We start from the raw sequence: 27,712 nt of genomic DNA on the forward strand, positions 1-27,712 counted from the left end.
AAATCCCCGCTTACTTAACACAAAGGAGTTGTGTTGGCTCATTGAAGGAAAAAGGGTACTGCTGTGGCAAAACGCGACCCGGGTCCCTTAATCCTGCCTCTTTTGATCTCAAAAGGTGGTAACATTCAGTTCGGAGCTCACTCATCTGTAAATTGCATCACATTATCTCTGAGTTATTTAAGAAGCAAGCTCTGTTTGGTTTCAGGCATTTTAACCTGCTAACGGCAAGAAGAAGCGTCCACCACATAGTTTCAAAGGTCTTCCTACTTGCCACTGTCACCAGGGAAAGCAACATGATCGAAGCCATAGGGAACCAGTACGTAGTGGCCAGACCGGTGTACTCCACAAACACTTTCGGAGAGGAGTTCAAGAAGACACAAAGACATCACAAGACATTCCTGGATCATCTCAAAAGGTGCTGTAGGTAAGAGACTCTTGAGGTACTGGAATGAGGAAGAAGCGAAGCAGTTTCTCCTAAATTTTCTAGCTTTCAGGCTTTCCTTTCTGGCTGTAGTCCACAGCTCTGGGAGTCCGTCAGTCTTTGCCTTCCAGACCTCTTACTCCCTTCCTGAGCTGGAACAGCAAAAGGAATAGACCAGCGCTGCCAGCGGCACAAACACAGCCCTTCTGAGCCTAACTGATGGACACAGGCAGATTCTCAATCGAAAGGCTGCACAGTTCAACTCAGGATGACACATAAATTATTATAGCTGAAGAAAAGCTGGCATTTTCCTTTTTAAAAAGAGAAAAGTTTCTTTGGTAGTGACCAGAAAGCTCTTGGCAGGGGTAAAGGGGCATTTGTTAGCGACAGCGAAATGACCAGTTTCATCTGTAAAGTAACGCCACCTTTGCCAATTTTCTACCTACCCTCAGGAACTAAACTTAAAATTTGATATTAAGTCACTGACTTGTGGCTTTCAATGTTTTCAGCTGCTCCTCACAGAAGGCCAAGAAAATTGCCCTGTCCTTGTTCCCCATAGCATCTTGGTTGCCAGCGTACAAGATAAAGGAATGGCTTCTGAGTGACATCGTTTCTGGCATCAGCACAGGGCTGGTGGCCGTACTGCAAGGTAACGTTTTCTCTCTTTTCTTCTCTGTTACTTCTTCTTTTCTTTCTTTCTTTTTTTTGGGGGGAGGGGATATAATTTGCATATCATAAAACTCACTCTCATAATTCTTTTGTGTGTGTACATATGTGTATGTGTGCTAGAGCAAGGCTTCGCACATGCTAGGCTTGCGTTCTACCAACACGTGACATGCCCAGCCACCCTTCTGATATGTGAAATGAGTTTTAGTATATTCATCGGCTTGAGCATCTACCATCACTAATCCTAGCATATTTTCACTACCATTCCCTCACCCCACCCCTTCACACATGCACATACAAAATATTTTATCCTTTGATAAACACTTCACACTCCTTCCTCCACTCGTCACCTTAACAGCACGTTCTGTGTCTGTGGGTTTTCCTGTTCTGGATATTTCATGCAGATGGAATTGTTGGTGGCATTTGGTGTCTGGTTCTCCTCTCTTGCTTAGCACAATGCTTTCCAGCTTATTTGTATTATAACAAGGACAGCATTCTACTGTATGGTTATAGCACACTTCGTTGAGCGTTTGAGTCATTTCTATTCAGAGCTAATGATGAATAAAGCTTTTGTGAACATTTTTGTGCAACTCTGTGTAAAAATAAGTCTCAGTTGCCTGGATCTACCCGTAGGAGCATTGTTGCTGTCCTGTGGTAGCTCGATGCTCAGCCACTTGTAGAGCTGCACACCTGCATTGCTTCCATTCCTCCAAGCAGTGCATGTGGCTTCAGATGCCTCCACACCTTACTGCTTGCTATCTTTTTTATCTTTACTGTTCTGGTGGGTGAGAAGTGGCATCTCATTGTGGCCTTGGTGTATATTTCTCTAATAGCTGATGATGTTTATTAAGTATCTTTCCTTTTCTTCTGCTAATTATCCTTCTGTGGGTCTTTGGAAAAATAAGCCTTGAAATCCTTCATCTTTTGTTTTGTTTTGTTGTTATTGTTTTGGTGTGGTTTGGTTTGGTTTGGTGCTGGAGATCAAGTCTGGGGCCTGACACATACCAAGCAAGAACTTTAAGACTAAACTAGACCCCTAGTTCTCCTAGCTGCTTGAAAAATGTGGCTTGCCAGGGCTGGAGATGTGCCTCAGTTGGTAGAGTGATTGTCCCACATGCCCAAAGCCCTGGGTTCCATTGTCAACTCAGTATGACTCAGGTGTGCTGGTCCATGCCTGTATCCCGGAACCCAGGAGGTGCAGGCTGGAAGGTCAGAAGTTTGACTACATAGCATGCTTCAGGCCAGCCTGGGCTATAAGATCATCTTTTATTATGGAGTTGCAAGGGTTATTTATGTATTTCGGACACTAAATCTTTATCTGATATATATTTGCTGACGGCTTTTTCATTCTCAATTTTGTCCTTTCACTTTTTGTTCTTAAAACTGGAGAGAGGAAGGGAGGTTGAGACAGAGTCTTATAGAACTTGGGCTGGCCTCACACTCCTGCTCATCCTTCCTCCAAATCCCAAATGCTATACAGGCATGTGCCACCATGCCCAACTTAAAAGATGGCCCATTATGGCATTCCTCGTGTTTTTAATGGGTTTAGGGGAGAGCAGATTAAGCACAGGGCAAACATACTACCATTGAGCTGCAGCCCAGGTCCCTGAACACTGCTGTTGGTTAGTACCGAGGAGTCCAACTACAGCATCCTGCATGCTAGGCAAGCACTCTGTTGCAGAGCAAAACACTTTGGTTAAAGCTCATTTTGATGACCCGTCCTTTGAGAATGCTTTTGTTTCCCCCGTGCTGTGATTAAACACAGAGCATCTTACAGGTTAGGCAGGTTACTCTTTCATTGATCCACATTCTCGCCCAAGCATTTTTATTTTCAATTCTTTGATTGCTTGTGCCATACACATCTACACATCCTTTCTGAGATTCTGCTGCAAAGACCGATACTCACATGCTCTTCTTACAATGTTAATTTTAGCTCTTGTATTTATACCTTTGGCACTCTTTGAGTTAACATGGTAACTTACTTCAAATGCCCAATCTAAACTATTAGGAGAACCTAATGAAAACTAAAGACCTGGTTCTTGTCTTTCCAGGTTTAGCCTTTGCTCTGCTGGTCAACATCCCCCCATCCTATGGGTTGTATGCAGCCTTTTTCCCAGTCATAACCTACTTTTTCCTGGGCACTTCTAGACACATATCTGTGGGTAAGTCAATTACCGGATTGACTCATGCTGACTTTATTCACTCTTCATAAATTCTATTACGACTTCCTGTAAATCCCAAATTGTGCACCATTTGGAAGACTCGTGGTTTCCTCTAAGAATTAGGGCTAAGGCTGGTTGTACACAGTGGCTTATTTTATGCAGTTTTGTGGCTGAACACCAACTCAGGCATGGGGAGGTGCGTACTGACCGTTATTCACCTTTGGTTAACTAGGTCCGTTTCCAGTTCTGAGTATGATGGTGGGAGTTGTAGTTACAAGAGTGGCCTCAAGTGACAGTACTGCTCTAGGACAGTCCTCAAGCTCACTAGAAAATGACTCAATGATAGAGGAGAAGAATATAATGGTGGCTGCATCAGTAACCGTTCTTTCTGGAATCATTCAGGTGAGACCAATTCTACTGTAATTTGTCTGCGAAAATCTGTTCAGCTTGACTGGTACCTATCTTCCTGTCTCTTCTTCTTCTTGTGACTCCTCCTCATCTTTTGGTTTGCATGCCCCCATTGGTGAGCCATAGGAAGTATTTTTAAATTATGTTCTTATTTATTCTTTCAGAATTTTATATAATGCACCTTGATCTTAGTCTCTCCCTTCTCCTCCTCTCCCCTAACTCCTCCCACATCCTCTCAGACTCTCCAAGTATTTAGGACGAGTCATTAGCCACAACCAAATGGTAAATACAATCTCGATAGAAATAAAAGTGGGAGGATAAAGGCATCCATGGTAAGGAATGAAATGCTTAATTCAACAAAAATATCCCAGAATCGGCATTGCCTTCAAATGTAACTATATAACGACACTAGTAGCTTTGGAAATTTTTCTTTCTAATTGCTACTATAATTTAGTTGAGAGGAAATCGGTGCTCTGCCTTCTTGACTATCCATGTAAAAGACTTAGGGGAAAAAACACCTGAAAAAGATTATAGTGAGACCTCACCTTCATTCCCAAGCTCCGGGGCCAACAGTGTCATGAACAGTGAAAATGTCATGGGTTTCTCATGGTTCCTTAAGGTTCCAGTGACATCAATGCTTAAAATCATTTCTTCCTTTTTAAATATTTATTTATTTTTATGTGTATTGGTGCTTTGCTGCATTGGCGTATCTGTGTGAGGGTGCCAGAGTCCCTGGAAGTGGAGTTATAAGCCATGTGGGTGCTGGGAATTGATCCCTAGTCCTCTGGAAGAACAGTCAGTGCTCTTATCCACTGAGCCATCCCTCAGCCCCTTGAAATCATTTCTAAAAGAAAGGAAAAGACAATCATAGAAGGACACAAGTGTGCAGCCTATTAACAAAAGATGTGGCCATTTGTTTCTCACACATCTTTGCATGTGAAAAAGTGGAACCCAGTTTGGATTCTGTGCACCCAAAGTTCTGTCTGCTTTCTGGGTACACGAGTGTGGGAGACAGGTCAAGTGTGTGTGGGAAGCAGAGTACATTTGACACACTCCCTGTGAACAACGATGCTTTGGGGAGGGTAAGCACCTTTGTGCCCTGGCTAAAGCCTCATGCTTCTGACATACAGGATGCAGCCGTGTATTTATTTATTTTTTACATTTATGTACTTATGTGGGGAGGATAGGTTCATAGGACAACGCTTGGGGGCTGGCTATCTCCTTCCACCATGTGGGCCCCAGAGATTGAACTCAGGTCATCCACCTTGGCAGCAAGTACTTTAACCCTCTGAACCATCTCGCCAGCCCTAGTCACATGTTTCCTAAGCAAGCTAAGCGGCTCGTTTGAGATATGAATGGGCACTCACCCATGCACGCCACAACAATACATTTCTGAGCTGATGGTAGGTAAGATTTTGCTATGAAGGCCTCAGGGCGAGCCTTCTAAAGATACTGCCCTTGAAAATGAGGAGGCTTTTCTGACCACATCCCCTAGATGGGGAGACCTGGCGGCACTCAGAGGAAGGATAGCAAGTTACCAAGAAGAGACTCAATATTCTAAGAGCATATATAGGGGGAGGAGGTCTCCCTCAATCACAGACATAGGGGAGGGGAGAAGGGGGGAAGTGGGAGGGGGGAAGAATTGGAGGAAACAGGGGAAGGGCTAACAATTGAGATGTAATATGAATAAATTAATAAAAATGTAAAAAAAAGAAAATGAGGAGGCAGGAAGGCGCTTCTTGACGGGTCCTGGTGGACTAATGTACTATCTGAACACCATTTAATATTCAATCTGATGGACCTCACATGGTGAAGCACTTCAGGTGCAAGCCAGTGGTTTGCTGATGCACACTACTGATCTGTACTGACACAAGGCTTTTGTCCTTCTCTCTCCAGTTGCTCCTGGGGGTTCTGCAGATAGGGTTTGTGGTGATATACCTTTCTGAGTCCCTCATCAGCGGCTTCACCACAGCTGCTGCCATTCATGTTTTGGTTTCTCAGCTGAAATTCATGCTACAGCTGACCGTCCCTGCACACAGCGACCCATTCTCCATTTTCAAAGTAAGTATTCCAGCCATTTAAAAAAAAAATACCAAAAGGCAAGCATAGTGGCCTTTAATTCCAGCACTTGGGAGACAGAGGTGGATAGATTTCTGAAAGTTCAAGGCCAGCCTGCTCACTCTCTCTCTCTCTCTCTCTCTCTCTCTCTCTCTCTCTCTCTCTCTCTCTCTCTCTGTGTGTGTGTGTGTGTGTGTGTGTGTGTGTGTGTGTGTGTGTTTCTGACTCTATCTGTCTCTATCTGTCATTATCTCTGTCTCTGTCTATCTCTCTCTGTCTCTCTGTCTCTCTGTCTCTCTGTCTCTCGCACACACACACACACACACACATAAAGTTCCTTGTTTAATGCCTGCACAGTTAAACATCAAATTAAGTTACTGTGTACACAAAACAAGTTTAAAATGTATATGGAGACAGCTTTTGGCCATCCTTAATTTTTCCCTTTTGCTCAAGTGCTTAGTTTTGAGGTATTACCAGAATTTTAGATACTGACACCTCTCGATGTTACCCTCAAAAAATGTCCTTATTTGGTCTCAACCCCACTGAGATAGAGCAGAACAGGGAGCTTGATAAGGTGGGAATCGGGTAGAACAAACTAGAAACCTGATTGGTTCGTGAGCGGTCACTTTCAGCTGCTCTCCCTTCCCAACTCCATCCCAGTCCAGCTTAAAGCAGAGACAACTACCTTATTAGACTCTCCTCTTGTTGGAGTGAAAGACTATTATGCTTGCAATCAATCTGCTCCCTAAAAGCATCATTTTGGTTGTGTAGTATTTAGCAAGCATGACTCCATTTTGTTTTGGTCTGGTCTGTTCCGGCTTAGTGGGGCAGGGCAGTACACAACAGGGGCATCTTATCAGTTTATCAGCAGGTGATATCCTCAGGCCTTCTCACAGGATAGCCTTTGAAATTCTGAGACAGCAGTGCTTCAACACCCTCAGTCCCATTCAGAAGTATTCCAGAAGCATAGGTGTGTATGAAATCCAGCTTGGGTCTGCTGGAGCTGCCTTGGGCCTGTGGATATAAAACCCAGCTTCCTTCAAGAATTAGAGTCTGCATAGGGTAGGCATTTTCCATGTGACCCAGAGAAGGTCTGTATTATGAAATGATGTACTTTTAATGATTACTTGGACAGACAGTAGCAAAGTCTATGAAATTAAAAAAACAAGACAAAACACTATTGCCTATTGTGTGTGAGACTTTAGATTTGACTTCAGCCTCCAGCACTGCAAACAAAACAAATAAAAAGCCTATGAGACTTAGGGGCAGATGAGATCCATGAAAAATACCCAACAAAAGTTGATACTAGCTAAAGAGCTTTAAAAAAACAAACAAAAACAAAAACAAAACAAAACAAACAAACAAAAAAACAAGGCAGAAACATCCCCAAAGCAGTTGGCTCATCACACCTCCATGACAGCACCTGCCATTTCGGGGCTCATGGTCGACCACAGCTGAGCACAGAAAGGCTGCAGCTATGTGCCCATCTTTTGCCCTTTTTAATCTGCTTGGAGAGAAATGTGTTTGAATTACACATCCACACAGGACATCGGGTGCATCTGTATTTCTTGCTGCAGGTCCTGGAGTCCGTCTTCACGCAAATTCAGAAGACTAACATTGCAGACCTTGTGACATCTGTGATTATTCTAGTGGTCGTGTTCGTTGTTAAGGAAATCAATCAGCGCTATAGAAGCAAGCTTCCAGTGCCCATCCCCATCGAGCTCATCATGGTATTGATTGTCATCAGAAGACTTTCATTCACAGCCTAGAGTTGTGTGGAGAAAAACCCACCTGTACAGCAGGTTGCCATGAGGCCGGCACTATCTGTGGTCTCTGGATTTAACATTTAGTACGGATTTCTCTTCCTCAGAATCTACCAGTTCCTTCCCATGATCTGGGTTTACTCTTTCCAAGATAGGAAGAGCAAGACTTTCACAGCCAGGCTTACAAAAGAAGACCCTTCCAGCTTGATCTGTGATGCCCAGGCAAATTAGAATTGCCCTGAGGCCTTTAAAATGTAACTGGGCCTAGGCTATCGGTTGTTATTACTTTTTTTTTTTTTTTTTTTTTTTACATTTATCTATTTATTTGGGGTTGGGAATCTGAGGAGGTCAGAGAAAAATTTGCAGGAGCCGGTTCTCTCCTTCATCCATTTGCATCTCAGGGATCAAATTCAGATAGTAAGTTTGGCAGATAGTAGGTTTTGGGTTTGGGGCAATGACATCTTTTGTTTTGTTTTGTTTCAAAGTATGACTTTTAGTTGCACCTCACATTCTAATTTGGGCAATTTGAAACTCTGCAGACTGTAATTGCAACAGGCGTATCTTATGGCTGTAACTTTGAAGAGAGGTTTGGCGTGGCCGTAGTTGGGAACATGAGTCTTGGGTAAGTGTATCTTTAGTGCTGGTGTCTTTGAACACTAGGCACAGAAAGCAACAGTAGTTACAGGAATCATACAACGCTTTTAAGAAACCCTTGCATCCTCTCTCTTGAACAAGCAGTCAGAGAAGAATGCCAGGATCCATGGAATTTGAAAGAGTATCCTTGTAGAAAAACTCAAAATCCAGGCAACCAGGGACTCAAAACAGTAAAAACTGGGGCTAGAAAGATTGCTCAGCAGTTAAAATCACTTGCCGCTCCTGAAGAGAATCTAGTTCAGGTCCCAGCACCCACATGGCAGCTCACAGCCACCTATAATACCACTTCCAAGGTGTGTGACTCCCTCTTCTGACCTCAGTGAACATCTCTCTCTAAAAAAAAATTAAAAAGGGAAAATAGTAAAAGTGGAAAAAAAAACCAAAAACATTTCTCCTTATAAAGAGACATCAGCTGAAACCAAATTTCCTGACCCATCAATGACTGTAAACAACAGGCAGTGCTTCCTCCGGGGTCACCTGAGCCAAGTTCCAAGCATCCGAGAGACACACAGAAGGCACACCAGCTGAGTAGACCAGGCATCCCACTCTGTCCTTTCTCATGATCACACACAGAGCAAAGCCAGAGGGCTGGATCCTCCAGGGGTGGGAAGCTGGGTGCAGCTCCCAAAGCTTATTTCCATACATCTGGTGGGCTCAGAGGAGAGCCCAGGCTTATGTCATGCTCTCTCTCTCTCTCTCTGACCGCTAGCCACAGACAGTATTGGCTACTTTTAGCTTACTTACCAAGGAAAGCTGTTTTCCCCTTTAAAAAAAATAAAAGATTATTTTCTTTTCTCTAGGCTTAACAAGTATTTGATACTTAAAGAAATTATATACATAGTTCCTATATCTATATCTTAATATAGCTGAATTCTTTTAAGAGCAGATATATGTGTGGCTTTTAAGGCAACATATATTAGTACAAATATATATACGTATGTATGTATACACACATATATTGGTATATCTTCATATGTTCCACTTAATAAAAAAAATCACATTTTAAGAAGTTGTGAGGAATACAGCTAGGAAAGGCTATCTCTGGTTTTCTTCCCACCCTGCAGTTTTCAAGTGGCTGTGCTTCACTTAAATGTCTTAGAGACACAAACCCATTGGAAAATAAACAAACGCAAAAATCAAAGAGGATCTTGTCAGAAGTGGAAGGTTTTGAAAATAAATGATAAAGATCACTGAGTGATAAGCCTTATTTAGTAAATATATCAATTATCCCTGCACTTATCTCACCAGGTGTGTGGGGTGGGGAAGGACATAACTCATATTTATTAACCATGAATTCTCCAGAGAATGCTCAGTGCTCCAGCTCCCGAGCACCCTGAGTTGACTTCAGACACACCTCCTGTCCTTGGCAAGTTCACTAAACTGGTCCTTCCATGCACTTGGTTATAGAAAGGGGCTAAAGACGGTAAAAATCCTGGAAGCATTAAATTAGTTATTCAAATGGCATGATAAGTCCCCAACATCTATTTCAAGTTCAAACATTACTACTTGCTGGCTTAGTACCTAAGTGAGATACAAGGCCCACGATGTGTCTTAATACATCTCAAATGGTTTCTCAGTGATCAAGTGAGCATTTTAAAGTTGTGTAGACTGCAAATAGACTATTACTCAAGGTAATTATTTGTGATTCTTTCTAGTTTGCTACTAATGCATATGCCACTTTTGTAGTGTGTGTGTGTGTGTGTGTGTGTTTGTGTGTGTATGTCTGTAGTCTCATACACACACTAAATCTGTGCAAATAACATGGCCCAAGGGGCGTGGCTTGAAAGGGTAAATGAACACCATGGAGGGGCTGTGTTAGCTTCCAGAGGTGTCTTAGAGGCATGGTCAGCAGCCATGTTGTATTTCATGGTGTGGTGCGCTCACACTCGCTGTTGTAGCTGGACCTCCCACATAACTGTGGAGGCAAGAGAACAGTATGATTACCTCATCTGACAGATGAGGAACCAGAGAAAGCAAAGCAAGGGAACGGAGCCTCTGGCCAGTTAACTCTGTCAATACCATACCATAATGCTGAGAAGTCAAAACAAAAGCAAGACTACAATAAAGATAAGGTCCTACTTGTTTTAGTATAAAATGCAATCTTTAATTCATCTCTTTAATTCATTCATTTCAATCCAGCTTTCTAGTTCACATGCCACGATAGTACAGTTTCAAGGCTACAGCTGAGTACTTATTACTAAAAACATAAAAGATGAAACAATGATTCAGGCACAGTTGGCTGGACCCAATTATGCACTTCCCAGTAAGCCTCAGGTCGGAAGCGGATGCTGATGGAGGCTGAACACTTTAGTAGTTTGATGCTGTTTGAGACACGCAGCTTTTATAACCCCAACTAGCAGCTATATTAAACTATTCAAGTGTATGCGCATAAACACAGAAGTATCCTCCGTGGAGCACACTTGCCACTTTCAGCTAATACCTGCTCTCCTGTGTATAGTGGACCACAGCAATTCTTCCGACCACAGGGCGAAGCCCAAGGCCTGCCTATCAGAGTTTTCAGTGAAAAGTTACCAATGGGGAGAAGATTTTACATTCCTTGTTCCAGAATTCTATCTGCTCAAAGAGCCTTCAGCCATGGATTATTACTGAGAGCACAGATTAATGCTGTGAAACCCACCGTGACAGCAGGTAGAATCTAACCCGTTTGCCTGAAGGGGAAGATGAGGACATAGGACACTTCACGTGCACTGGCAAGCTTATTCTTGTCTTACCATTATTATCGGGCTGGATTATAATTTTTAGCAGTTCAGGCAGCATTACTTCACAACAGTAAAAAGGGAAATCAAGATTTTTTTTTTTTTTTTTTTTTTTTTTTTTTTTTTTTTTTGAGACAAGGGTTTTCTGTATCGTCTTAGCTGAACTGGCTTTGAAGACCAGGCTGGCCTCGAACTCAGAGAGATCCACCTGCCTCTGCCTCTCGAGTGCTGGGATAAAGGCGTGTGCCACCACGCCCAGCTGGAATCAAGTTCCTTAGGCCGTACTTCTAAGAAAGACATAATTCGGCAGAGATTACATTCATTCGTTGGCCCTACAATCCTTTTCAGTTTTTGAACAAATTTGGTTACATACAGTTCTGCTTGCTTTCAATTTCAGATTTCAGCCCCCTATTACGCCTAGTGTGGAAGTTTTCCAAGACACCATAGGAGACAGCTTTGGTATTGCGATCGTCGGCTTTGCAGTGGCCTTTTCAGTTGCTAGCGTCTATTCCCTCAAATATGATTATCCGATTGATGGCAATCAGGTAAGCCTAACTAGGCCTAATTAGGTCATACGCATCCCATTCTTCTAAGAAGAGACCATTTTAGGCAAAGCTTCCTCCCTCATCTTCTGCAGGAGTTAATCGCCTTGGGGGTGAGCAACATATTTACCGGAGCATTCCAAGGATTTGCAGGGAGCACAGCCCTCTCCAGATCGGGGGTTCAAGAGAGCACAGGAGGCAAAACACAGGTATTCTAGCATGTCTGCTGTAAGGCCAGCCTGGTGCCAGTGACTGGGAAACACAAGCCAAGTGGGAGGCACCAGCCGCCAGGACAACTGTCTCATGTTCACAGGTTGCGGGGCTTCTCTCTGCTGTCATTGTGCTGATTGTGATTGTTGCCATCGGATTTCTTCTGCAGCCGTTACAAAAGGTAAAGTCTCTTCTCTCTGGGGGATGGGGTGGGGAGAATAACACCTCTGTCCTTGAGGTGTTCAACCTAACTCCCAAATTCTGAAAACATAAACTACGCTAGGGAAAATGAGCTCTTGACAAACTCCCAGATACTCGCTTGAGTCAACACTGTACGGACCAAGATGACTTCCCTCTCCTGGCAGCCTTTTATGAATGTCAGGAATGCAGATGCCCAAACTGCCTTATCTACTCTACTCTCTGTGGGTGCATAGAGCAGAACATAATTAATGTTTAAGCAGGGAGGTGCTCTGGCATTGCAGCTTCAATCTAGATCGACCGAACTGAAGGTTTTCTTAAAGGGTTTAGGTCATCAAACCCTCTATCTAATGCAGAGAGTGGTGCTACCAGCTCCACACCTGTCCTTAGGAACACACCCTGCAGCTCTGAGGAGTTTGGTTTGACTCCAAAACCAACACTGTCAGCTTGCAGGATGGGAGTAAACAGACAGACACAGGGCTCACCTCTTGCCCGAGTTCCCTGTCTGTAACTGTGATGGTTTCGTTTAATACTTGTGCCCCAGTGTCCTGGAAACCACACAACCTCTATGAAAGCAGGTGATGGTAAATACAAATACATTGCTCTACAAAGTAAGTCTAGGACAGCCAAGGCTACACAGAGAAACCTTGTCTCCAAAAACCAAAACCAAAACCAAACCAAACCAAACCAACCAAACAAACAACAACAACAAAAACAAAAGAAAGAAACCAAAACAAAACACAAAACCCAAATACATTGCTCTCTGGAGGACTAATGGGACTTCAAAGGAATACATAAATGGGTCAGGAGCCCTATGACCATTTCATTATCTGTGTGATTTGAGGCCAATGAGCTAAGCTCTCTGAACCTCAAGGCCTCCACGTGTAAAATAGGAAGGAAGTAGCATTTGCCATACAGAGTAGCTGGGACAATAAGTGATATAAGGCACACGGAGTACTTAACTCAGATCACTAAGATCATTAGTGACGTCATTAATATTATTATCCAAACATCCCATTGTACTTCTGACTACAAAGGACAGAGAGATATGATCCAGCCCACCATATCCACTGTTTGTTCTCCAGGCCTTCTTCCACATTGACTGATAGCTGGAATGTGTGTTCACCTCCAGGGTCCTGCACTGCTGATTCAGTCATTTTGAAGAGCCATATCGGTTGGCTCTGTCTCCAAGCAGCACAGAGCACTATTTGCTAAAACCACATCTTCCACACACCAACATTTTTAGCTTCAAAACCAATGTCATGGAAGGGGTCAAGACATCACAAGTAAAGAAAGCATTTTGAAGTGTCTAGCTCAATAAAAATAACACATTTGCGCACTCTCCTCTATATAGAGAAAGAGTCCCCTGGGCTTCTTTTATGTACAAATGTGGCTTCTGCTTGCCCACATCAATGTAGAGACACCAGAGAAACAAGGCCCACTTAAAGCTCTCTCTCCACTCTGGACTCAAGGACTTTGTCTAGACTGTTCATCAAAGCGACCTCTATAGAGAATCCAGGGGTCAACCCTGTACAAATGTGTCTGCAATGTCTTCACGTTGCCTGCTTCTTTTCATCTATGAAGTCAAAAGAGCCGGTTGCAACAGCCGCTGCCGAATAGGTGTCAGATGTTTTCCAAGTGCCCATAGATTCTAAAACCACCCCCGCCCCCACCTCGGCTGGGGTTTCCCTGTGCTCTGCATGTATTCCTCATGAAGTAGACTGCTGCTGCAGATGTGTATCTCTGTATATTGTTTCAAGTTGGTTTTCCAGGGAACAATGCCGGGGAAATGCCTAATAAAAAATACAGTCCCTCTAGCCAGACACTTGTATCTTTCCTGAACTCCTTCAGAAACAGGAAGCCTACGGTACAGCATAGCCTTGTACACCCCCCACCAGCTACCACAGAGGGCAGCACCTACCTTTAGTACAATGACAAAGCCAGGACACCGACAATAGAAAAACACTTTCACGCACATTCTATTCTGTTTTCTCTCCTTTTTAGATGGCATTCATTTGTTCATACTTTCTGGGTTAGGGGGGTTTGTTTGCTTGTTTGTTTGTTTTTTTTGGTTTTGGTTTTTGGTAGTTTTTTGTTGTTGTTTTTGGTTTTTCGAAACAGAGTTTCTCTGTGTAGCCTTGGCTGTCCTGGAGTCACTTTATAGACCAGGCTGGCCTCGAACTCACAGCAATCTGCCTGCCTACCTCTGTCTCCCAAGTGCTGGGATTAAAGGCGTGCACCACCATGCCCGGCTAGTGTTGGGGTTTTCTAAGAGGCTGTGTGGCATGTGGTCACTCCTAGATTGGGAAATATAAACTCACTGGCTCATCTACTCATTCAGTGACTAATTATTAAACCCCTCCAATACACATTTACCATAGTATGCCCTGGGAACAGGGCAGATATGGTTTGGGTGGTTTTTGGGTGGTCTCAGGGTCTGCCTCGAGTCTTTGTTAATCTTTATTTGATCATTAACTTCCTATTATAAAACAACTTGATAGTTATCATCAGCAAACATCTGTGTTCTCAGTCCAAGACCTCAAGCTCACCAAGCATTTTGTTGGTGGTGGTGGTGATGGTTTGTTTTGGGTTTTTGTTTATTTGTTTGGGTTTTTGTTTTGTTTTGTTTTGGTTTTGGCAAAGAACAACTGTGTCTTTGTTTAAATGGACAGGTTGAGCTAGCTTTGCTTGGTAACAACTTATTCGAGTGTTTAAGGTCTGCCTCTCTGTATCCCACGAAATATACAAGTTACTGTAAGTGCCATCAGCACCTGTATGTGGCACAGTCACAGAGCTTCTCAGCTCTTGTCAGATCCCCAACCCCGGCATATCAGGCATTGCACTCGGAAAAGGGTGTGTCCTCTGATATACTTTGAGGCCTGCTGAGAGACTTATCTGTGGCCTTCACCTTTGCTTCTATACCCTTGATTTGATTAACTTAAAAGTACATCTGTTGTTTATGTCTTTCACAGTCTGTCCTGGCAGCTTTGGCGCTTGGAAACCTAAAGGGAATGCTGATGCAGTTTGCTGAAATAGGCAGACTGTGGAAAAAGGATAAATATGACTGTGTGAGTAGATACAATGGTATTTGAGGAAACGAAAAATCAGAATGGCCGTTTAATGCTGATGCAAAATGTACATTTCTATTTTAAGTGCCGTGGAGTTTTGCTTCTACTTCTCTGATTGCGTTATTAACCTTAGTTTATTTCCTATCTTGAAATTACATGCTCTACTGATCATTATCTGGGATTTTCTTTGACTTAAAATGATGGTGGCACATGCCTATAGTCTCAGAACTCTGGAGACTGAGGCAAGAAGCACATTGGCTTGAGGTCAGCCTGAGTTTCATAGTGCACTCCTATTTCGAAAATAATAATTAAGGCTGAAAAGAGATGGCTCAGTGGTAAGAGCATTGAGTTCTGAATTCAGTTCCCAGCACCCATGTTGGGAGGCTCACAACCACCTGTAAATCAGCTTTAGGTAATTAGGCTCTTCTGGTGTCCAGGGGCAGTCAGACAGACGGGAACACATATACACGTGCATGTGCACATGTACACAAGTGTGTGCATGCACATACACACAAGCACACAAGAGAAATGAAAATAATAAATAAATGATAAATGAAAGGCTCTTGAAAGTAGAAAGTGTTTCATAAAACACCAACGTGGGGACTTCCTCTGCACTTTCATTATAGCCCTTGTAGGTTATACTGAACACCACCGAAGTGCTCTGAATGTTAGGGTACACGTTGTTTCTGTTCTTTGTTAAATGATATGCTAGTGTCCAGAGAACCACTGGAGGGTGTAAATTCTGAACATTCCTTCTGGAAACACTCATTCTTTTGTGAAAGCTCCTACTTGCCTGAAAAGCAAACTTTATAATTTAATCAGGGTCAAAGTCGGGATATAAAAATTCTCGTTGACATACCCTATGGTATTACAAGAGCATAAAGTAATAAGCTACAGTCAGTACTCTCGTGCTCCTCACAGATCATTGTGTGTGATTTTAAACGTACTTTTAGCATGCTCAAGTTTTTGTAGAGATAATAGCCATTAATTAAATCAACAATACAAAGCTAAGATTAATACAGGCTGTCCCAGTCAATCTGCTGGGTTTTGCTTATTTTCCTTGCAGTGCTGGGGTTCAAACCCAGGGCCTAACACAGGCCAGTGCTCTGCCATTGCTGTATCCAACCCCTAACCTGCTCTGGAATTTTTTGCTATAACAACTCAGCTCCCTTTCTGGAACCTATTCCGGGATTGGGTAGAAATACACAGTGTCTGTAGAGCTCTTCCATTTATTTTCTTGAGTTTCTGTGGCCCAGCACTGAGCCAGCAGAAATAAAATGATCTCTTGAGACACATCTTTCTAAGAACTTTGTTCCCTGGCCCAAGATAACAACGTCCAACCTCTGCCTTTGGCCCTAGACACTCAGGCTTTCTCTAGTTCAGGATCTGTAACATTGTACTTCCTTAAACTCTGATGATGTTTTCTCTTCTTACAGTTAATTTGGGTCATGACCTTCATCTTTGCCATCGTCCTGGGACTCGGATTAGGCCTAGCAGCAAGTGTGGCATTTCAGCTCCTAACTATTGTGTTCAGGACCCAATTGTAAGTGTTCACTGTGCTCTGCACAACCTTGAAGGCTCTGACCTGTCCAATGAGAAGAGCAAAAACAACTGTCAGTGGCTAAAAGCAGTGTGTTTGCTTGGCATCTGTAACCATCCAGACTGACCCGGAGGTACAGGGATGGCCCAGTGGTTAGGAGTATTTGTTGCTCCAGCAGAGGACCCAGGTTCGATTCTCAGCACCCACAACAATTCTAGTTTCAGAGGAACTAATGCCACTTTCTAACCTCCTAGAGCAACAGATATGCATGTAGTAGACATACATTCATACAGGTGAAACACTCATACACATACATAAAAATAAGTACGTCTCAGACGCAGCCTGTAGGCAGCTCAGTCTCCATGTGGGTCTCCTAGTAAGGAGAGCAGGGGCGGTCTCTGTCATGGACTCTGTTGTCTGCTCTTCGATCACTTCCCCCTGGCAAGGGTGGGGTCTAAGGGAGGAGGGCTTGCCCTTTCTGAGGACTAGGGGAGGAGGATGGCGAGGGTTGGGGCCAGGTGGAGACTAGCTACGATTGGGATGTAAAGTGAATAAATTAAAAAATAAATAAACTTAAATTTAAAAAAATAAGTAAATCTAAATTAAAAGATTGGTCAATATACCATACCACCCTTCAAGCCACCTCACCTAAAGGCTTGGAGGACAACAGAACGGTCCAGCACCAGATCCTAGTCTAAGGAGGGCACCTGCTGCTGGCCTGCTTTCTGCTTTGATACGGGTTCAAAGAAATAGCAAACATCTCTGAGTCTGCTTTGCTCATCTGTGAACAGGGCGTGGTTCTGCCCTAAGCAGGCTTCACGTTGTTGCTTTAGACTGTGCAGAATGAGTTACCTAGAAGGCGGAGTTCTAAGACAGTGGGAGGGGAGCTCCCTTGTCCTCTTCAGCTGAAGAACGCTAGATCGGTGAACGTCTCCAACACCAAGACCACTCCCCTACCCCAAAATTCTACGAAAGCTTCTTAGTTCTTTCCTGATTCTAAAAGCCACCCTGTTCAAGTTTCTTTGTGATGTTTAAGTCTTTGTCAGGTAATATCACCACCATGTGGTCACTTGGCCTAGCTAGAATACATGACATGATTACAAGAGAAATGGGAATTCAGGTGTGTGCGTGTGCGTGTGTGCGTGCGTGTGTGTGTGTGTGTGTGTGTGTGTGTGTGTGTGTGTGTGATGAACCGAAGTCACTACCACAGTTAGAACTCTTCCTTGACTAATGGAACATACTGGAACAGAAGCAAGTCCTACCGTCTTCTCCCTCTTCCCTACCTTGTAGTCTTATCAAATTGGATTCCTTATCCAAGGTCCATCAAACACAAACTGAATGGTCACATAGGTACATCCTTGTTTGTACAACTGGGTCCATAGGACCGTACCTCACCAAGTCACAGTTGTATTTAGCATTAAAATGCCATGACCTTATGGGTTGCTTTGTAGATTATGACGCAGTAAAGAAGAGTCACTGCTTTACATAGCCCTGGGACAAAAGATAAGGCGTTTGCACCACAGGGTCTCTAACGAGATGAAAATTTCCCCTAGCTTTCTACTTTGAAAAGTAAGCATGTATTGATAAGCTAGAGAGAGAGAGAGAAAAAAAAAATCAGTGTTGGGCAAAACATATGCAAGAGTGATTTGCTGGATGTTTTTTCCCCCTACAGTCCAAAATGCAGCACACTGGCTAATGTCGGAAGGAGCAACATCTACAAGGACAAAAAAAATTATGCTGATGTAAGAAAGACCTATTGTTGTCCTTGACTTCCTAAAATATTGTCAAAAGAAGGCAGTGGGCCTCACCTAACCATCGTCTCTGTCTTGTAGGTGTATGAGCCAGAAGGAGTGAAAATTTTCAGATGTCCATCTCCAATCTACTTTGCAAACATTGGTTTCTTTAAGCAGAAACTTCTTGATGCTGTAAGGTTCAAAAAACTTCTGACTATCGGGGGTGAAGTTTTTTCTCTTTATGGGAGGGTCCCTGAGTTCTTGTGTGTTGAACCTGAGCTGTGTCAGAACTTTGTCTGCATGCCCTAGGGTAGGTAAAACCACCTTAAAAGGATCTGTTAATACACATTGAAAATACACCTTTTCCTCTGAGGCTTAAGATAGAATCCCTGTTTTTAGATTTTGCCGTGAAGCTAAAACAGTCACTTGCGGCAGTAGTTGGCTGGCTCTAGTGCACGTTCTTGGAGTAGCACCATCAGAAACAAGAGTGAAGTGTTTGTGTTGCCAGAGAGTCACAGGAGCAGCTGTGACTGGATCACTGACAATGAGTACTTAGCAATCTAGCAAGGATCAATCCTTTAAGGTTAAGAAATGAAAGCTTTGCAAGGCTCGGTGGCGCACACACACCTGTAATCCCAGTACTCGGGGAGGAAGAGGTAGGCAGATCTCTGAGAGTTTGAGGCCAGCCTAGTCTACGAAGCGAGTCCAGGATAGCCAAGACTACACAGAGAAATCTTGTCTCTAAACAAAACAAAACAAAACAAAACAAAAAGAAAAGAAACAAAAGGTTGCCTTTAATCTCAGCACTCAGCAAGCAGAGGCAGGCAGATCTCTGTGAGGAAGGTAGCCTGGTCTACAGAGAATGAGAGAGTTCCAGGACATCCAGAGCTACATAATGAGACCCTGTCTCAAAAGACAAAACAAATAAACAAAAGCTTCATATCCATTTTTTTATTCATTCTTAAAACATGCCATTTGACCTGCTTTGTGCCTAATTATAATGATTAGTTTGTTAAAGGAGCCCCAGATTGAATACCAGAACTATAAAATTGTACTGGAATATACTTCAAAAGAATATAGTCACACAAGCTTTAATAGAATAAAAATAACGTAAGAAGTCTTATTAGGTGCCACCTATACCTGACAAAAAGAAAATCAACTCCTCTAGGAGCTTTGTGGGTCCAAACGCAAACAGATTCAGATAAAATTTAAATCCATTTATGGGTCATTTATGGATAAATTCTGGACTGTATGAACATCTCTGAACTTTGATAATTGCATGCAGGCTAAGCAAATCACAGCCCTGACTCAGTATTGTTGCTGGTACTGTTTTTTAAAAACTTTTGACTCAATTTTATTCTAAAACATGTAATCACAATTACTCCTGTGCCCTGAGCCCTCAGCCCCTCTCAGCTAGTCATTGCCTTGCCACCATGTTGTGTAACTGGCAGGATGCTTAGCTCCCCTGTGACACAGCAACTGGTTTTTCAGGTTGGCTTTAATCCACTTCGAATTCTACGCAAGCGCAATAAAGCTTTGAAGAAAATCCGAAAACTGCAGAAGCAAGGCCTGCTACAAGTGACACCTGTAAGTTTTCCACCCACATTTCCATGTGCTTTTGATAATTCAAGGTCTTGGTTCCATTACTTTAAATGAAATGCTAAGCATATGGTATGTGTTAATTGATGTCATATTTATTACATGTGTGTGTGTGTGTGTGTGTGTGTGTGTGTGTGCGCTTGTTGGTTCTTTCCTTCCTTTCCACTTATCAAGCCTTGTGGCAAGCTCCCTTGCCTGCTGAGCCATCTTGCCAGCCCTAATGTCATATTTTAGATGGCATCTTTGAGAATCTCCTCAATGGCTTTTTTGATTTGTCCTGGGAAGAGTATCAAAGGCAAATAATTCAAAACAGCTACAAATCCTGTTGCTGACCCAACTTTGAAGCTAAGCTCCAGGCACTCTTGTGTGTCCGTGACGTCAGGACCGTCACAGCTGTTGCCCGCCTCTCTTGCAGAAAGGGTTCATATGCACCTCTGATGGCCTTCAAGACTCTGAGGAAGAACTAGACAACAACCAAATAGAAGAACTGGACCAGCCGATCAACACCACAGACCTGCCCTTTGAGATTGACTGGAATGCCGATCTTCCTCTCAACATCTCCATCCCCAAAATCAGCCTCCACAGCCTCATCCTCGATTTTTCAGCAGTGTCCTTCCTTGATGTCTCCTCAATGAGGGGCCTCAGATCGGTAATTTGTGTCTTCTTGGTGGAATCAACAAATCATTTACTAATGACATAAGTTGCGTGTATGGAAGAAAACACTTTTACATAACACATATCATACACACAAATGCATACCATATATGCATGCTCAGTATACACACACACACACACACACACACACACACACACACACGCCAGACATTAACATTGAGTGTCTTTCTCAGATGCTTTCGGTGTTTTTGTTTGTTTGTTTTGATACTCTCACTGAACCTAGAACTCTCTGATTAGGGCCTGAGTTCTGGGGAGCAACCTCTTTCTGTGTCACACACCCCCCAGCACACATATATCTGCCTCAGGGCTGGAGCTAGAGACCTATGACACCTCCTAGCCTGACTATTTTTGTGGGTTCCAGGATCAAACAAAGGTCCTCATGTGTGCCTGGCAAGCACCTTACCAGCCTGGGCAATACACACTTAGAATTTAGCCTTAGTTAAGCTTGTGAGAAGCAGGTGGGGTGGAGAGTGTTGGATGGGACCACACAAGTATTTTGAAGGTGGCCAAATCCATACTTAAAATGTGTGCAGAACCTTCAGGTAGGCAACTACACTCACATCTTTTCAAAAACCTAGCATTGTGGGTGTGCTCAGATCCTTATGGGCATTGTACTTACATTAGCCTAAAAAACGAGAGATCTAGAAAAGCCTGGGATGTGGCAGAAAAGTGAGTGTATTTATTTTTAATCATCTTTTCTCAACAGATGAAATTTTACTTGGCTACTTAAGTGTGTATTAAATTATACTAAGTAGTCATATGAAAGAGTAAAAGTCACATGATTTAAAAATAGATGTAAGACAAGTAGTGTGGCCTGCTTCATTTTCATTGTAACCTCAGCATCTCTACAACTAGTTTCCAACAGAAATGAAAAAAGGGGGGGATTTAATAAACCCTACCCTGCATTCTGCTTCTCCTAGGTTTTCACAGAAACCTGTCTAAGTAAGCTGAGCTGAGATCTGCCACGTATGGGTGAACAGAACCAATTTAGTTTTCTTTTTACTTAGTTTTTCCCTTTGTGATTTTGTTTGTTGCTTGTTCTGGTCTTTGCAGCAGGGTCTCATGAAGCACACTGTACTTAGCCTTGAACTCAGGACCCTCCTGCTTCTGCTTTCTCTTATCATGCAGCCTTGTTTTTAACTTTAGTGCATCCTTATTTTAAATATCTAAGTGGTTCTGAAAATAGTCACTCATAAGGACCTATGATAGCTTATGTTGTGACAAGTGAAACTCTTCCTAAAGTGATGTACCTTCCTTCTATTTTAACAGATTTTGCAAGAATTTATTAGGATCAAGGTAGATGTATATATCGTGGGAACCGATGGTAAGTTCATCTGTTTATCATTTTAAGACAGTATCTTGCTATGAGGCTCAGGTTGGCCTCAGCCTCCCTAGTGTTGGTATTATAGGCATGTGCAATGTTTTCTTTGCTGTCAGCGATGGAGATGGAACCAGGCAGGGTCTTATGCAATAGCCCCAGCCCAGGTTCTTTTAACTGTATTTAATGTTCAGTCACCTCAGGCTCACAGCCAATCTAGACAAGCCAGCCACAGAATAAGTATGTCATGTGACCACAAAGAAAAAAACTGAATCCCTAGTTGAGCCAATAAAAATCTCCATGGAAACCACAGCCTTATGTATTGCTGTTAATTTGTGATTAAACAAATCTTATGATTTGGGTCCTAACTGCATAGATAGAGCAAATGAGCGAGTGTGTTAACTACTCCTCACTCTGAACTTGCTGGAACATTGTTGTTTGCTGTCTCCTTTCTCCCTTGCATTCTTCAGCCATAACAACCTGGTTTTGGCTTCCCTTTACTGGTAAGGCCATTCTAGCCAAAGGTATCCAAGGGTGATGTCCAATTTACCAGGACTACAGATCTGCTCTTAAGGTCTCTCTATCTGAAGCCTGCTTGAGCATTTGCCCTTAAAACTCTCCCTACTTGACTTCTGAGCCTGTTCTTTTGATATCTCCCTCCTCTCTCATAGCAACACCATTTCCTCTACTGGCTACTCTCCCAGGCCTAGCATTTAACTTTCCTCATGCTTCAATCTTAAAATCTACCATTGTGATTTCCTAAACTCTTCCTAGCCAATCTCTCCCAGACTTGTGTCAAAAGTATCCATGCATTAATGAATTCCCAAGCTCTACCTGCAGCCCGCATCATAGCTGAGAGCCATGTGTACACTGGCTGGGTGTCCACGTCATAGCTGAGAGCCGTGTATACACTGGCTGGGTGTCCACGTCATAGCTGAGAGCCGTGTGTACACTGGCTGGGTGTCCACGTCATAGCTGAGAGCCGTGTGTACACTGGCTGGGTGTCCACGTCATAGCTGAGAGCCGTGTGTACACTGGCTGGGTGTCCACGTCATAGCTGAGAGCCGTGTGTACACTGGCTGGGTGTCCACGTCATAGCTGAGAGCCGTGTGTACACTGGCTGGGTGTCCACGTCATAGCTGAGAGCCGTGTGTACACTGGCTGGGTGTCCACGTCATAGCTGAGAGCCGTGTGCACACTGGCTGGGTGTCCCGCAGCCACCTGATACGCATGTCCGTTATAGATGACCTCACTCTCTTCCTGCCTTTTCCAATCTTGGTCACAGCATCGCTGTTTCCCTGTGTAGATCCCCAGTACCACCTTCAATTCCTCCTTCTCCACTTCTCTTGACAATACATGAGCTTCCAGGCCCTAGAAATATTTCTTTTTAGTCTGCTCCAGGTTCCACAGCCCTATTCCAAACACTTGTCCAATATTACCTCAGCCATCAGGAAGACCTAACTTGTATATTTATCCACCGCTACAATTCTCTCCTCTAATATCTAACTAAAAAAAAAAGTCTTTCTGTTAGTGCCCCCACTTACCTCCTCTAGGGGCAGCACTGGTCTTGTTTATCTTCCTAGCCCCTAGGCATTTAGTTCAAAGTTCTCAGGAACTAGGTGTTTAATTCAGAGAGTACCTACCACGTCAGACATTATCGTATCCGACACAAGTCGGAACTTGTGAGGACACAAGGTCCTGACTTCATGGATCTTAGTTTCATTGGAAAGCCATTTCATAATCCAGGAAAGGAAGGAATGTGACACTTGAGAGGGGACCAGCATCTCAGGAGAGAACATTTTAGGGAGAGATGATAGGCTGTTCCCAGAAACGGACATCTTTCCTGGTTCTAATTAAATTACTTGCTTGTAATTATGAATACTCCATCCATCCCAGTAACATATTAATCTACTGGAGAACTTCATCCCCTCTCTACCACTGTAGATGTCCATACGCACCCGCCTCTGCCCCCAGTAGCCCGTTCATTCTGACATCAGCTTCCTTTCCACTTCCCCTGGCTCTTTCTGGGTCACCTGTCTGTTGAAAGCTTTCCATGGACCTCCACACCATCATCCATCCTTTTTCCTTCTTTTTCTCCATCTCTCTGGAACTCTCAAGCATTGTAAAATGTTGTTGCTCTATAGTTTTCCCTGATGCTCACCAGGAGGAAACAATCTTACTCTGCTGTCAGAATCCCCATAGTGCATATCCTATGCTTTCATTAATTTACCAAAACAGTGTGAGGACCTACTGTGTGCTGGCTGTTGTATTTAAAACTAAGAAACTAATAAAGGGGGGAAAACTAGACTGCCTCACGATTTTTCTTTTCCTGTCAGTAGTAGTTATGTATAAATGTTCTTTATGGGTGAGATTCACTTACCTTTTTATTGCTTAGCTAGAGCCTTTGCACGTAAGGTCATTTCTGGTTGAGCAATCTGTGCAAACAAATGCTGGCTAGTGCCTACATGTGAAGACAACGGGAAAAGTAATGTGAAATGCTAAGGAAGATGTTTTATAAAACCCAGCAGCCTGAGAAGGCGGGCTAGAGTTAAGTCACTGGTAGATAACAGATCTGCCGTCAACCCTGCAGTCATGACATACAGGTCTATGCCCATCTGTTCTAGTTGGGGAGCAGGCAGGTTTTTAATAGTAGCCAGACTTGTTGAAGTATTAAGTAAGGAAACAAACTTAGTAGGCTTCTGCCTAAATAAAAGTGCAACCATGTTTTCTAGGAACCACTTGAGGCTTTCTCACTGAGCCCTCCCGTCTTCCCTTCCACATGAGGCCATTAAAGGTGTAAATGACACACAAGTTATCTAACTTGTGTTATCTAACAACTGTATCTAACAGTCAGCGGGATGAACACTTACAAATAGATTTTCCAACTAGCAGTCTCACAAGGAAACAAGCCTCTTTTCTAAGTAATATAGTGTCTTCTTTTTCTTCAGATGAATTCATTGACAAACTTGCTAGGTGTGAATTCTTTGATGAAGAAGTCAAAGACTCAATATTTTTCCTAACAATCCATGATGCTGTTTTGCATATTTTGATGAAGAAGGACTACAGCACTTCAAAGTTTAATTCCAGCCAGGTATGGGTGCTTTGATGACATACAGTTGTAGCCAATCACCTATGCTCAAGTGTTTCCTCTAAAATTCCAACATTGGACCCTGATCCCTATTTCTCACTCTTCTTCTCAGGAAAAAGAAATGAAATTTGACTTTACCATAAATACAAATGGAGGATTACGTAACCGAGAATGTCAGGTATGAGTCTTCAACAGATTTACCTCCATCCAAACATCACAGTGTGGACTTGCGAAAAAACTAGCTCATCAGGCAAAGGTTCTTGTTGCGAAACCTCATTTCCCCAACTCCTCATGAAGGAAGGAAAAAGCCAATTTTCACTGACTAGGCCTCACATGCACACAATGTTTTGTGCACAAGCACAAGCACACACACACACACACACACACACACACACACACACACACACACGGAGACCTATGCACGTGCACACACAATTTTAAGTAGTAGATTTTCTGCCATCATCTGTAGGAAATCCAGTACCTACTTAGGCCTCTGAGCCACATCCTTGGAATCTGAAGGAATGCTTCCTAATTTCATGGGAAAGTTGATGGAACATAAACTCAGATGAGAAAATGAAAGTGGGAAATAATGTTTTGGAATCACCTTGAGTACATCTCTTTCAGTTTTCAGAGTTGAAATAGAATTTTCAAACCTGGTCTTATTCTAACTTTCTGATGACTCACAGGCAGCAGAAGCATTTGGCCTATTTGTCCATCCATAGGTGGATCAGTGAAGTAGGCAGCCTCTGATGCACAGGTGCATGCAAGTCCCTAGAACAGGGCTTAGCTCAACATGAAAGTTAAGCTTCAATCATTTCTTACTAGAATGATCTGTCAATTATGTAGCTGGATAGTTCCAATTCATTCTAGAGCATTCATTTCTAAAACATTAAGTCATTTAAGGCAACGTCTATAATATAAAGAAAGTGATTTCTGTTGTAGGCCCAAGACATGGTAGGACCATTAAATTATTTTAAATCCTTAGGACAACAAACAAAGACAGTATCTTCTATCTCAAGTGAGGATATTGGTAGTCAGGCTCAGAGAACTTAACTGATTTGTGTAAGGTCACACACTGGGTGGCAGCAGCAGAACCTGAACTAAGAACTGATGACAAATCCTACATCCTGGCAGACTGCAGTATACCACATCTATCTTTCAGTTAGACTGCTTGAGGGCCCTTGAGAAGAATCTAACGACTGTTACCGAGTACAGGAGGTGGCCCATGATATTCCCTTAAGTGAAGAAAGGCCTAAGAAATCAAGAGGAATGCAGATTAGACACAAATCGAGGTCTCAGGTCAGACACCCTAGACTAAAGAGTGCTATAAAGAGCAAAGGTGAAGTGGAAGGGCATCAGTTAGAGACCTGAGGGAAGAGCAGAAAAGACTGGCACCACCTTCCATTCAGACATGCACACCCAGTTTGGCTTCAGAATTGTCACCAAGTATTAAGGGATAAAGGTTAAGAATAGCATTTAAATGTGACATCGGAATAAAGCCAGTACCATGATATGTATCTTGGCTTCCCATATTGGAAAAATAAAAATTTAACACCAGCTCCTGGATTTACTTAGAGAAAAACAAAACAACAGTTGTGGATAGGCCTCTAGCTGTGGGGTAAAAATTGAATGTGAAGGCAGAGAGATAAGCTTGGTGGGTAAGGACATTTGCTGTCAAGCCTGCTCCGGTAAGTTCAATCCCCAGAACCACCATGGTGGAAGAGGAGAACTAACTCCTTTAAACTGACTTCTGACCTCCACATGGACACCATGGCATGCCTCTTGCCCCATCAATAAACAAGGGAAGGAATATATAAATGCAAAGAGAAAATTAAAAACAAGATGCCTGACTGGCATACAAGGCTTCTTGGAGCTTGAGTGAGTCAAAGTCAAAAGGGCCACAACATACTGTACTGTTATTTTTTTTTTTTTTTCTTTTCTTTTTCTTTTTGGTTTTTTGAGAAAGGGTTTCTCTTATAGTCCTGGCCATCCTGGACTCTCTTTGTAGACCAGGCTGGCCTTGAACTCAGAGAGATCCACCTGCCTCTGCCTCCTGAGTGCTGTGATTAAAGGTTCCCAGCTCATTATGTTTCTTAAGCTACAAACAGTCTTTGAAATATACACAACTTAAGGCAACACATGGGCCTGTGCTAACCAAGCAGCCATGGAAGTCACTGAAGGTTCTTTAAGCTAAAGAGGATGGCTCAGTTAGAGTACTGGTTGCTCTTCCAGGGGACCAGGGTTCAAGTCCCAGCACAGGGCAGCTCACAACCACCTGCAACTCAAGTCCGAGAGGATCCAATGGTCTCTGAAGGTGCCAGGCATGCACATGATACATGTACATACATGCAGGCAAAACACCCACACAACTAAATCTTTTTAAAAGATAAAACTATTGCTAACTGGTAAGTTCCAGATCCTAAGAAAGAATTTCTGAAAGGGGAACTTAACAAATTATTTTAAACAAACACTTTGCTCTCTTCCAGGTACCAATTGAAACGAAATTCTAATCAAGATACAGTATGGAAGGATGCTCATCTGTCATATCAAAACCAACTTTATACCTAGAAAGTTATTGCTAAGTTCATACATTGTATGAATGATATTTTTGAAAGAATTATGTTTCAAACTTTGGAACGAGATTGTTCTAGCATGGTATATTTTTCACATATCTAGTTATGAAATTATGTACATATTCCTAATTTTCTACCTTGTAGACTCATCAAGGATAGAAAAGTATTTTGTTTATATGTATTTTTGTAGCATTGAGAGATTCCTATGCAAGTCGTTATCTTCATGCTCAATGCCTTATGGTGTATTTACACCCCTGCTCTGACTCTAATTTATACAGGTCATGCTGATATCTATTTTAAACAATTAAGCTGTACGGGT

General features: G+C 42.8%; 1 protein-coding gene across 1 annotated transcript; it reads left to right on the plus strand.

Moving 5' to 3' along the window:
• Positions 1 to 27,712, plus strand: Slc26a3 (solute carrier family 26 member 3). Its single transcript, XM_051144588.1, has 21 exons — positions 1 to 115; positions 206 to 424; positions 931 to 1,070; positions 3,139 to 3,249; positions 3,482 to 3,651; positions 5,554 to 5,718; positions 7,293 to 7,445; positions 8,018 to 8,100; positions 11,247 to 11,394; positions 11,487 to 11,600; positions 11,705 to 11,782; positions 14,772 to 14,867; positions 16,304 to 16,410; positions 18,080 to 18,149; positions 18,240 to 18,332; positions 19,632 to 19,727; positions 20,155 to 20,388; positions 21,684 to 21,738; positions 24,681 to 24,823; positions 24,933 to 24,998; positions 27,307 to 27,712. The coding sequence occupies exons 2-21, from the start codon at positions 294 to 296 to the stop codon at positions 27,328 to 27,330; spliced, it is 2,277 nt and encodes a 758-aa protein (XP_051000545.1). The 5' UTR covers positions 1 to 115; positions 206 to 293; the 3' UTR covers positions 27,331 to 27,712.

Source organism: Acomys russatus, chromosome 1 (assembly GCF_903995435.1).
Source record: "Acomys russatus chromosome 1, mAcoRus1.1, whole genome shotgun sequence".
Lineage (NCBI taxonomy): Eukaryota > Metazoa > Chordata > Mammalia > Rodentia > Muridae > Acomys > Acomys russatus.

What these genes read in the sequence shown, in the direction of transcription:
- Slc26a3 (XM_051144588.1), top strand. Translation starts at nt 294, where the DNA reads ATGATCGAAGCCATAGGGAACCAGTACGTAGTGGCCAGACCGGTGTAC. An exon ending in CATCTCAAAAGGTGCTGTAG is followed by an intron (nt 425 to 930) that starts GTAAGAGACTCT and finishes CAATGTTTTCAG; the next exon opens with CTGCTCCTCACAGAAGGCCA. An exon ending in TTCTGCAGCCGTTACAAAAG is followed by an intron (nt 11,783 to 14,771) that starts GTAAAGTCTCTT and finishes TGTCTTTCACAG; the next exon opens with TCTGTCCTGGCAGCTTTGGC.